Source organism: Acinonyx jubatus, chromosome C2 (assembly GCF_027475565.1).
Source record: "Acinonyx jubatus isolate Ajub_Pintada_27869175 chromosome C2, VMU_Ajub_asm_v1.0, whole genome shotgun sequence".
NCBI lineage: Eukaryota > Metazoa > Chordata > Mammalia > Carnivora > Felidae > Acinonyx > Acinonyx jubatus.
In genome coordinates this window covers 115,941,220-115,954,263 of record NC_069384.1, presented here as the reverse complement: position 1 = coordinate 115,954,263, position 13,044 = coordinate 115,941,220, and the positions used below count along the sequence as shown (strand labels likewise).

The 13,044-nt window shown below is 35.5% G+C and overlaps 1 protein-coding gene across 2 annotated transcripts in view; it reads right to left on the bottom strand.

Annotated features, from left to right (window-relative positions):
* Window positions 1–13,044, bottom strand: part of PLOD2 (procollagen-lysine,2-oxoglutarate 5-dioxygenase 2) — a 99,105-nt gene that overhangs the window by 42,175 nt on the left and 43,886 nt on the right. For both annotated transcript variants that reach the window (XM_027061661.2, XM_027061660.2), the window contains exon 3: window positions 11,720–11,856. In XM_027061661.2, coding sequence (XP_026917462.1) covers window positions 11,720–11,856 — 137 coding nt within the window. The remainder of the gene's footprint in view (window positions 1–11,719; window positions 11,857–13,044) is intronic.

Here is a 13,044-nt window from a genome sequence, read left to right as displayed (position 1 = left end):
CATTTTCTAAAAAGTCAATAACTATATATAACAATAATACAGACATAGTCATTGACAGAAGCTGCCATTATAACTGCCTAATGTTTCAATTTAATTTGTATCCAACCATTATCATTTCTGAAGATTTCATTATCTTTGATAAAATATGTTCAACTACTAAAAATCACCATTATAAATTTATATTTAAATCACTAGCCTAAAATCCTAACATAAAAGTTAGACAAGTGCATCTTTTTTTAAGTTTTTTTAATGTTTATTTATTTTTGAGAGAGACAGTGTCTGCCTCTGCATAGCTCTAAAAAGATGCACTTGTCTGTGCATCTTTTAAAGCTCAATAAAATTGAAAAAAATTATCTAAAAATTGACACTATAGGGCACCTGGGTGGCTCAGTTGGTTAGGCATCTGACTTTGGCTCAGTTCATGATCTCACGGTTCACGGGTTCAAGCCCCGCATCGGGCTCTGTGCTGACAGTTCGGAGCCTGGAGCCTGCTTAAGATTCTGTGTCTCCTGTCTCTCTCTGCCCCTCCCCCACTCACGTGCTTGCTCTCGCTCTCGCTCTCCCTCAAAATAAATAAACATTTAAAAAGTTTTTTTTAATTGACATTATAATGTCAATGGTTTCATTGAGTTTTCTGAGGACATTATTGCTCATTGTTCATTCACAGAGTAACAATGACTTAACAAAACATGAAGTGTAAAAGCGACAACCAGATATGCTTCCACTCTGAAATAAATTCTTTATCCTTGTTACAACCATAAATTCTTTTGCATCGTTTTTTTTCACATCAGAGTACTTCAAGACCAAAAGCTTCCAAAGATGATAATTTAATGACCTAATATCCCAGGTAGTAAACAGTAAGAACAAACTAATGCTCCTGAATTCAGCACCAAGTGTTCCCAACAGCCAATAGTGCAGGTACACTGCTGTGATACCTGAATGGAGGAGTAAGGAGACTATTCCACATGCTTTTCCCAGCCAGACTTGCTCTCAAAAAGCCTGGTAATATGCCAAGGCTGTAGTAACGCATCAGACAACATTCAATAACTTTTTATATATGAGTTATTTTGTAAAATAAGCCACACGATTCCTCATCTCTATAAAAATAAAAACCCCATGAAGTTTTAAAAATTATTTTAGGGTGGCACCTGGGTGGCTCGGTTAAGCGGCGGACTCTTGGTTTTGGCTCAGGTCATGATCTCAAAGTTTGTGGGTTTGAGCTCCGGGCTGAGCTCTGAGCTGACACTGCAGAGCCTGCTTGGGATTTTCTGTCTCTCCCTCTCTCTCTGCCCCTCCCCCGCTTGTGCTCTGTCTCTCTCAAAATAAATAAATAAACTTTACAAAAATTTACTTTAGCAAGAATAGTGTAAGTTTATACTTGTGGCAGAGGTGCTAACTGACCCTCATATACATTCCCCAGCCTTTATTTCAATAAAGGAATCCCCCTGTGTTAACTGGGCACATGGTCACCTTATTAAAGACTACTCTGAAGCTAGATGTGGGCACATGTCTAAGTCTGTCCAGCGGAATTTGAGTGGAACTGGTGTGCTTCTGTAATCTCCAGAACCTGTACTTTAAAAAGGAAGTTGCCTTCCCTCTGTTCCTTTCCTCTCTTTACCCTTCACGGTGAACTACACTTTACAAGTAAAAAGTACTCGACATACACAAACCCTCACCAGATAGTACACTTCTGAGTCTTAAACAAAACTAAACAAAACACACAAGAGTAAAATGTTACTAATAGGCAACTACACTTAGTAAGTTTTTCAGTGAAGTTTTTTAGCCAAGTTTTTTAGAAAGAGAAAATAAGTTTGGGATCAGAGACGTAGACTACTTCTTTTCATTTTTATATTGTTCTAGAAAATTTAAATTTTATGATTTGTTACAGAAAATATCATCTCAAAATTAAAACTTATCTATATATATTCCTTTCCATACATGGCTTCTTCTTTCTTCCAGAATCAATAGGCAAGCTTCTGCTAATACTATTAATAACATAATCATGAAGGGACTCAGAGCATACAGTTTGAAGTCTTCCAGCTGTGTGTCTAATTTCAGCTCTGCCATGTGCTGAGTAACCTTAGACAAGCTACTTAAATTCTTAACGCTTTAATTTCTTTATGTATAAAATGGGGGAGGAGGGCAGTACCTATCTCATCAAGTTACTGAATAAAAAATTAAGAACAACTCATGGCATGTTATAAGCACTCAATAAAGTTAAAAATTAACATTATTGTTACTAGATGAAAGGGACTGTAATAACGGGAGAGGCAGGAGGAAAACTCACTTTTAAGTTCATACCAATCTGGAGTTTATAATAATTTTATTTTTATATACACATATGTTAAGATAAATAAATTTTAAATCAGAATACATGTGTTCTGACTAAAACCTCAAACTATCTTCTCCCTGCCTGTTGATTGAAAAAGCTGAATTAATCTAACTGTACAAAATAATATTTATAAAAATATATCTATTTCCTCTTTTTCTTATAAATAAGTACAACTTAGTTCCTCAGCATGACCACTTTAGATTTGACCACGAATCCTATCTTACTTTCCTGAAGTAGGAAAGAAGACCAGTGTCATGGGTAATTCAGCCACGAGAGGCAAGACAAATAAATCAAACCTTCTGAGACACAGACTGCCCTTCAAGTTGCAGAAGACTCCCAACATATTGCCTAGAGATGGAAAAAAGGGATTATTATGTCAGAGAATCACATGATTGGGAGACTTGGGCCAACGGATTCAGAAATTTTGTAGGTAGCATCACATCTTCAGAGGTAGAAATGCACATTTGGAAAGTGAATATTTTCTGTCTTTATAAACCTGGTGAAGACTATAGTATCTACACCATCTATCTGAAACTATTAGCAGAATCCAGTAGCTTGAAAGGGAGTTGTAGCAACTTCTACTTTTATGATTTAGTAGTTGATAAGCAAGCATTACCTTTATAACACAAAATAATTATTTTCAACTTATTTATTTATTTTGAGAGAGACAGACACAGCCTGAGTCGGGGAGGGGCAGAGAGAGGGAGAGAGAATCCCAAGCAAGTTCCACAATGGCAGCACAGAGACCGATGCAAGGCTCAAACTCACGAACCATGAGATGATGACCTGAGCTGAAACCAAAAAGAGTTGTACACAACTGACTGAGCCACCCGGGTACCCCCCAAAAATAATTATTTTAAAGCAAAATGTAAAGGCAAAGATTATGTTCACACAATCCAAGTGAGAATTTAACTCTGAATAAAAATTTAAGGTAGCTAAAACTTCCCCATTTTATTTTAGTGGCATTGTTATTTCCATGTTTAAGGATTTTAGAACAGTTCTCTGAATTGATTTAAAACTTTCAAACGGCAAGAAAGTTTTTCTACTTAAAATTACGTTGGCCACAACAACCCAAATAATCAAATTTTTTAAAATGCACAACGGTCATAAAAATAATTCTCACAGGAATTTGGTCCATTTAAATACGAAAAATAAAATAAAATTTTCCATAGTTAACTGTGGTAAATATTCCTGGGTCCTGCAAAAACCATAAGGTCCCACCTTATGTGGTCATACTGAGTTCTCTAACAGACATGTCAGCATTCTATCTCTAACAGGTCATTCAAACTTTTACAAGTGTTTGCCCTTCTGTGTTCCCTGTTTCTGTGGCACCATCAACCACACAGTCGCCCAAGCTGAAAATCTTTCATCCAGCCTTACCTCCTTCCTTTCTATGCCCTCTCGAATCAAATATTTCACCAAATCCCATTGACTCCATCTACTTAATCTATTTAGCATTCAAATCTTCTCCACCCTTTCTAGAAGACACTGGACTAGATTAATTCCAAAACCCTACAAGCCTCTGCGTTACCCATCTCCTCACTTCTGATAAGGACTCACGGACAAACTCTCCTGAAAATCATTCTGTGCTAGTCCCCAGGCTGGATCAGTAGTTCACAACTAGGTCTAAAGCAGGACCCTGCAAATATTTACTATCTAGCCTTTTACAGAAAATAATTTTGGCTTTGAGGGCAATATGGTCTCCGTTGCAAGGACTCGATTCTGCTGTTGTAGTGCAAAAGCAGCCAGAAACAATGACCATAGCTGTGTTCCAATAAAACTATTTATAAAAACAAGCAGTGGTCTGGCCCCTGGCTTACCAGCACCTGGCCTACAGAGTAAAGTCTAAAAGAATCAGCATCACAATAACTTTCCATTAAGTAACCTGTTCCGAAACCAAACTGAACCATTTGATCTGTCATTCGCGTATTTTCTCAAGATGTTTCCATCTGCTTGGCACATCTTCTCCCAATCGGGTCCAAACCATTCCCATTTCAAATCTCACCTCCTTTAAAAACTTCTATTTGATTCACCTAAATAGAAGAGACCCTTTCCTTCCTTTTAGTTCCCACAGATCTTTTCCCTTCTCATTTCATGAAACATTGTATTTCTTCCCCTTCACACTGGGACTGCCTATCTTATACTAGACTGCCTATTCTTTCTTCATATGCCAGATCCACATTGTTATTCACCTGTGTATTCCTCTAGCTTTGTATCTGGGAGACAGTCAATAAATATTTGTTGAACAAATGAATAAACACATGAATGAATGAGTCATCCCAAGTCTTAGTAAGAAGCAAAAGCTACTGGGTAGCCAGAAAAGAAAGCAATAGAAGTGTTCCCTAATTTTATTTGTTCCTCCCGAATACAACACTTTCTTCATCATCATGGACATACGCTTAAGCCAAAAGTTATAAGCATTCAATCTCTTACCAGCTAGTCTAATGAAACCAAAGCACACAAGGAGCAACGTACCTGGTACTTCTGTCTTTTATCATGTCCTCATCTTAAATACCTATCTGTATTTTCATAGATAATACTGCAAACTGATGCTACGAGATCACTCCTTCTCTCTCTCTCTCCCCTCACAAAAAAAAAGTTAAAATGTCAACCAGGAGATGTCTGGCTGGCTTAGTTGGTACAGCTTATGACTCCTGATCTCAGGTTCATTCATGAGTTCAAATCCCACATTGGGTATGGAGCCTATTTAGAAAGAATGAATGAATGAATGAATGAATGAATGAATGAATGAATGAATGTTTTTAACAATGTCAACCCTGTTGAACTTGCAAAATAAATTACAATAAAATCACAGTATAAAATGATAAATACATTTCACTATAGGAATTTTGAAGGAAAGGGCAGGAATTAGCTCTTCTTAAAAAGCAGGTACTCTTTTAAAAAACAAATAATTCTGGGAGCATTTTCCTTCAAATGGTATCTACTTTCATTTCCTGTACAGTATTCCTACTGAGGCTGGGTAGAGGCAGGAGTCAGTCAGGACACTGCTTAGCTAGACAGTCATTTTCTCCAGACTGTTTCCTGAGAACGGCTAGGAGTAACACCTAACAGAGAAGGCAGCCAAGGTAGGAATGGTGTCAAGACATCAAAGTAGCTCAAGCTGCCACAGCTCGAGGCACCGTCACTCGCTTTTCTGGGTCAGTCTCCTTATTGCTAAAATCAGTAGTTAAAAGATGATTAAGTAAATGACAATTTTCCTTCTACTTTTAAATAATGCTTAAGTTTATCTCTGTAACGTTAGAACTTTCAAATCTGACACATACTTAGTACACAGCAAGTATTCACTAAATCAATGAGGGGGAAAAAGACTTAAAAATCGCCAACATTTATTATGCAGCTCCAGCATGCCAGATACAACATATACAGAGCTATGTATGAATAGAAAAATATATCCAGGGGACAAGATCTCTGTCCCACTCAGCACTTGCTGCCCACACCCCCCCCCCAACTCCAGTTCCAACCACACGACCAGCACTGTATTTTGCACATAACAGATACATGTTTGCTCAAAAGAACAAACTTCAAGGAGCGGGCAATCTGGTTAGGGGAAAAATTATACATATGCATTATATATTATATATTATATATACAAACACATATAGTCAGGCAAGTTAGTGCATACAAGATTATACATATCAATCGAGAGACAGATGATATATACATATATACAAACATCCAATGCTTCTTTTGTGTACAATTTATTTCTTCCTCATTCCAACACACCAATTAATATACTCAGTACAAATTAACAAGAACATGTGAACAATCTGAAAAAACAAAAGTCACTCATTTCCTACATAATTCCTAAACATATTTCAGGCTATTCTGGGTAAGCCAGAAGACCGTGCAATATATCTACATGACAGCTAATGATTTTAATCTTTCCTTCAAAAAAGGAAAAAAGAAAAAAGCAATACTCAAACTAAGAACTCTGATGTATTTTGGCTTTCCTTCATACTAATATAATGAAATGTTGTCCATTGCTAATAACTAGGTTCTTTGTGTCTGCACAATTAAATTGTCATCGCTGACAGGAAGGAGGAGTCCATCAAATAAATCTGCCGTAGTTGGTTAAAATTATAGCCATCATACTTGAAAAGCTTTGCTTTCAGAAAATTTTTTTTCTATCTTCTGAATAAACTATGAAAGACAATGTAAAATGCAGGCATTTTATACATACTGGGTATGTAATGAGCTATGAAAAGTATAAAATATTTATTTCATAGAATAAAATAAGATAGGATCTGGTCATCTGTAGAATTAATACACATAATGATACTTATGACTTGTATGACTTATATAAAATAATTTTATAAACAATTAGCAGAATGATATAATAAAACATAATCTTTGACAATTTTCTAAAAGTAAATGATTCTAAAAAGATTATGTCAACATGCAAGTTTTTCTGAAATCATATTATTTCTTCCAAATTAGATTTGTTCAGTTTTGTTTGCAGAATTAGTATAATATGAGAATTCTTTGAGCATGGGATCTGTGTTTCTCTCTTTTTTTTGCAGTGTTAACTTTAATGCCTAGATCATAGTTTGTACTCAAGACACGTGTACTAAATACAAAGTAAAAAAATCTGTCCACTTATCTTACTTTTTCAGCAAAATAATATTTAATTAGGAGCCAAAGAAACAAACATTAGCTTACATGGGAAAGATCAGCAACAACAACATCATTATTTTCATGGCTTCTGACAATCAAAATTCATTTTTTTTAAATAATTGCAACCTTTGAGATCTAGAAAATTTGGACACTTCTTGGCCTTCACCAATCGTTTTAGTATCTCCAAATGAATGAAGAAAATCTATCTTTAAAAGCAGTTTCAAAGTATCTACCATATTTCTTCTAAGATCTGTTTCTTGCTCTTTTAATGCCAGTTTCTGTTACCGAATATTTATCGATACCTTGCTGTTTACCCAGACAATATTTAAATCAGGTACAGCCCTCAGCCTCACTGTCTGGAAATAAGGACAATTACAATTCAACATGCAAGGTACATGGAAGCTAGCAATATACAAGGGGTAAGGCATATATGTTAACAGAAAAGAATTTGTGACTAAGATTATTCCTGGATTTTCAGCCAGTGCCCTTTATCCTGGATCAATTTCCCAGGCCAGAGGCTTTACTTTATATTCATTTTAATTCTATATCAACTTTTGCGTTATAACAGTAACTACCATTCTAGTTTTTTAAATTCAATCTTCCTTACTGCAATCTTTAGTGAGTAAGAGCTTATAAACTGCAAAGTCAATTCCTTTATCTTACCTCAAAATCATTTAGTTAATCATCTTTAAACAAATACTGCAATGAGCCAAGCAGTTTCTATATACCCAAATCCTTGGGTAGTTATTTTAATAGAGAAAATATTCCTTTTGGTGAGGCCAATAACCACCCCTGAATATGTCTTTTAAATATTTCATATATTAGGAGTCTTTCAAAATGTAGCCCATCAGCATTCTGATTAATGGCATCATATTCATCACCAAAAAACAGAAATTTATGCTCAGTCCAAATTCAAAACAAAATAATTAATCACCTTTATTTCTAACAACTTTTCTTCTAAAGAATTTTCTCAAATGTATAAGAAAAAAATAAAACAAATCACTAAAGTTTTATTAGATACTGACACCCAAAATAGAATTCCACCACATGCGTATTCTGGGGTCTGGACTCTGGCTGGTTTATATTTTATTATATCTAGTACAGAGCAAACTTGTGGGGATATTCAATTTGTATCACTCACAATAAAACACTTTTTGTTACTTACTGGCCTACATATTATTTAAAAAAAATACTACCTACTATATAATAATAATTAGGCCTGACCATCTGTCTTCAATGTGACTGAAGTAAAAGAAATACATAATGTACAAGGTAATTCTAAAAGTAATGCAATGTACCCTGTATTAAAACTCAAAGTGCTCAGTTACTTTGATTAAGGTGAATTATAAAGTCTTTATGGAATAATTTTTCTCCATACGGGAATGTGCAGCTATCAAGTTATAATATTTGTCCTCAAAATCTTCATGAGCCTAGTCCAAAAGAACTCATTGCACTCCATCCATTAAAAGTTACCAAATTCATTATGATTGGAATTATCCATTACAATTATATTAAATAAATTCATCTAATCAAGGAGAGATGGTCAGCTTTACAAACCATCTAATTTATATTAACACACACACACACACACACACACACACACACACACTCCAGCATCAAATAACTTGAAAAAAAGTTTATGGTACTTTCTCATATGGATAGCTTCAATTTTCATTTTAAGAACCCAAACCCTTGCCAAATACTTGTTTTTATCTAAATTAAATATGATAAATCTTACTCTATATAGTACATTTATAAACATCTTGTCTCTAATTCTAAATTTTCATCCAAAAGTCAATTTAGAATACATATTCCCATGGAAGCAGTGTTATAAAATTGTTCCCAAATTAATTCACAAGAGCGTGTCTAAACAAACACAAGGGATTATTTGGAGGTGTTAGAAATGCTCTAAAATTGAGAAGTGATGATAATTGCACAACTCTAAGATGACTAAAAATCATTGAATTTTACACTTAAAATGAGTGTATGTAATGGTATACAATTTATACCTGGAGAGAGGTTTTTTTGACAAAGCCTATCCAAACTATACAAACCATTAAGTACATAAATGTTTGTATGTTTTCATACAGTGGTGACCTATGCTTCCATAAAACGAATTATTACAGTTGAGTTGTCCTAAGGAAATGACCTAAGGGGCACCTGAATGGCTCACGTGGTTAAGTGTCTGACTCAATTTCGGCTCAGGTCAGGATCCCAGGATTATGGGATGGAGCCCTGCGTCAGGCTAGGTGCAGAGCGTGAAGCCTGCTTAAGATTCTCTCCCTCTCTCTCGGCCCCTCCCCCCACTATTGCTCTCTAATAAAAAAAATATTTAAAAGAAAAGAAAACCACACAAGAAACAGGAATTTGATTTATAAAAAAATTAATAATTCTACCTTTCTGAATTCTACCTTTGACCAAAGGTAAACTTAATTAGAAGATTAGCAGTTTTGTTACAGAACGGGTATCCTAGTTCAAGTAATTTAAAAATAGCCTATCCATTTCTCTCAGACCTTAGATTATGCATAATTTTCAACTATATTCATCACTCTGTACATGACACTTTTTTTAAAGGGTGCTGTTTAAACAAATAAATAAGAGGAGAAAAAAGCTCTAACGTGGCAGCACCTGCCCATCCCTCTTTACCTCAGTTACTTTCTCATGATCCCTAGGCTCTTCCAGCAGAACAGACATGCTGGGTCAAGATAGAGAACATGTTACTGATTCTTCTCAGACAGTGGCTTGGCTGAGTTGGGTCTGCATATTTTCAGTTACCTGACTGTTTTCACAGAGGAAAGTGTCAGAAATTTTGTCTGTTTGGTTCACTGATATATCCCAAACACTAACAGTGCCTGACACACAAGTCTTCCATTTAAAATGTTACTGTTGTCTTTTTGTCATGCTGGGTCTTAAAATATCATCTAAATAAATAAATGCAACTGCAGGCAGCTTTCAGATATCTCGAAGTATCCCTTTCCTTAAGAAAAACAAACTGGCACCTTATTAAACCAATTTTTCCCAAGGCTAAGTCCTGGATTGGGGGATGGGGGAGGTGGAGTGGGACAGGAGGGTAAAGGTAGAAGGAAAGAGCTTCTTCCGAAAACACAAAAGGAGGCTTAAGAACCTAAAACCATTACTGGCTCATATGTGGTAACTTGTACAAGGAGAATTTGCCTTGAAATGAAAATCAAAACGTACATGTGGCACCTTCAAGCTGACCAAATTGGCTATTTGAAGTCCACCATATTTTAAGTTTTTTTTTTTTAATTTTTAAATGTTTATTCATTTTTGAGAGATGGAGAGAGAGCATGAGTGGGGGAGGGGCAGAGAGAGAAGGAGACAAACAGAATCTGAGGCAGGCTCCAGGCTCTGAGCTGTCAGCACAGAGCCCAATGCGGGGCTCAAACTAGCAAACCGAGAGATAAGGACCGGAGCCGAAGTTGTACGCTTAACCGACTGAGCCACCCAGGCGCTCCTCTGCCATACTTTTAAACCAAAACATACTCAATATTTAATCTAAACAATTATTGTGAGCTTTCTACTCTTTTCCAAAGGTAAATATATATATAATAATAGATTCTGTATAAAAATTCCCAGTACTTAAGCTGACACCAGCTATCCTACATCTCATGTTGTAAGAAGAGGTTAGCTATAAGCAGAACTTTATTTTTTTTCCTCCAAGATATTAAGGAAATTCTATGGGGCACCTGGGTGGCTCAGTCAGTTAAGCGTCTGACTTTGGCTCAGATCATGATCTCTCGGTTCATGAGTTCGAGCCCCACATCTGGGTCTGTGTTGACAGCTCGGAGCCTGGAGCCTGCTTTGGATTCTGTGTCTCCCTCTCTCTATTCCTCCCCTGCTCATACTAGCTCGTTCTCTCTCACTCTCTCTCTCTCAGAAATAAAGAAACTTTAAAAAAAAAAGGATATTAAGGAAATTCTAAAGAAGCAAGTAATGTAGACCTTCTCAAAACTTTTAATGGTTGATGGCAGCGGGACTTTATTATGTCTATTTTCATTTCAAAATTTATGCCTTTCTTATATACATATTTGTATGAAATACATTACTCTTACTTTTATCTGCAGTAGTAATGGTTTGGGATTTTCAAACTGAGGAAGAGATTCAAATAAGCTTTCCTAAGTTAGAGGAGAAAATGCATGGGGATTTGAAATAAGCAATTAATGACCAAAACATAAAAATAAAAAGGTGAAGAAAATGGAAGAAAGAAAGTAGCAAACACTAATGACTCATGACAATTTGACATTATAAAAACATGCAGAAAGAAGGTAAAAGAGAACAGTGGGCATTCCAAATCAAGGAGAAGGAAAATAAAACAGTATACAAAAAGATACACACTGAAAAGACTTTTCTTCCTTAAAAATAGACTTTATTATTTCTCATTTATAACTTTTCATGATCCGTTTCCTCCTGGTCAGCCAGGACCCACTGAGTTATTTTCCTCAACAGAAAACCTCAACATGATCTTTCTTCCATCTCAAGTCAGGATTAAAAGACGGATTTCGCAAAAATGCTAGCTCATGCTGTATTTTCTCATTGTTGCTTATGGTAACTCATTAGATTTGATCCATTACACAACTATGTTAGATGATGGTTTTCTAATTATGAGTAAAATCTACTTTTTAAGTTAATGATTCCTTGTGAATAAAATAATATATAATCTGCAAATATGAATTGCAACTTTTTAATAATAATTTAATGTAGACTTAAAAATTCGTAAGTTATTTCTCTTACCATTCAGTAAACAAAACAACCAAATCCTCTTGATTAGCATAATGTTCCATGACTTCTTTCATTAATCTCACTTTTTGGCCCCCTCCAATACTATTAATTCCAGCACCACCTCTCCACTCTTCTCCTTGACCAAGGACCTATAAATGAAATCAACATTTTGTCACTGAGCAAAACTCAAGTTATAGCAGTACCACAGACGTCATCAGCAACTTGTACGATATTACACAGTATCTACTCTTCAAACATTTCACTAAATCACTAAATCATGATGCTACAGAGAAACAAACACTTGATGCCTAGTTCAGGTCATGGTTCTTCAATGTTATCCATCCCATAAAGTGCCATTCCCGACTTTACCATTTCAAAAGTAGAATCTAATCCAAGGAGGTCAAAGGGGTAAGGAGCACTGAAAATATTTCTCATATCTTATTTCTACTTGTTCAGACTAAAGTGAACAAGAAAATATAGAAACTTCCCATAATGCTTTTCAATCTGACAGGAAATCTGTACGATGAACACCAAAGCCAAGTCCAGAAGAGTTTTGGACAGGACTCTTAAGTGATTTTCTTACTGAAGCAAATCAGCTGTTCAAGGAAACACAGAGGGCATCAGGTCAGATGTCACCTTCTTCATAAAGTTTAAATTTACATTGCCCTCAAAAACTTAATAACAATTCATTAATGCAAGGAATTGCCTAAGCACAATTAATCAGAGCTAAACTTGTAGCTGTTCTCCTCACGGTCTGCCTCAGCCTCAACAGCTGTCTCCCATATTGGAAGTACACGGAACCACACCTGGCTGTGAGGGAGCAGCAAGTATAGGTTCCCCTCCGCCACACACACATCCTGAATTTTAATTCCATCACAAATTCGGATGTTCCCAAGATAATGATTTTACTAGGAGATTTGTGAAATTAAGGGAGAATGAAATTAAACACAAGAGAAAGGGTAAAATAAATTTAGAAAATAATTTTTTATATCAAGATAGGTAATAGACAAAATGGACTTTCTTAATTTATTTATGTACTATTTTATTTATTTTCCCCATGATAAGGGTACACTTTAATCTCTATCCCCTATTTCCCCCACCCCTCACTCACCTCCCCTCTGGTAACCATCAGTTTGTTCTCTATACTTAAGAGTCTATTTCTTGGTTTGTCTTTCTCTCATTTTTATTTTTCCTTTGTTTATTTGTTTTGTTTTTTAAATTCTACATACGAGTGAGATCATATGGTATTTGTCTTTCTCTGACTAACTTATTCCTCTTAGCATTATATTCTCTAGCTCTATGTTGCTGCAAATGGCAAGATTTCATTCTTTTTTATG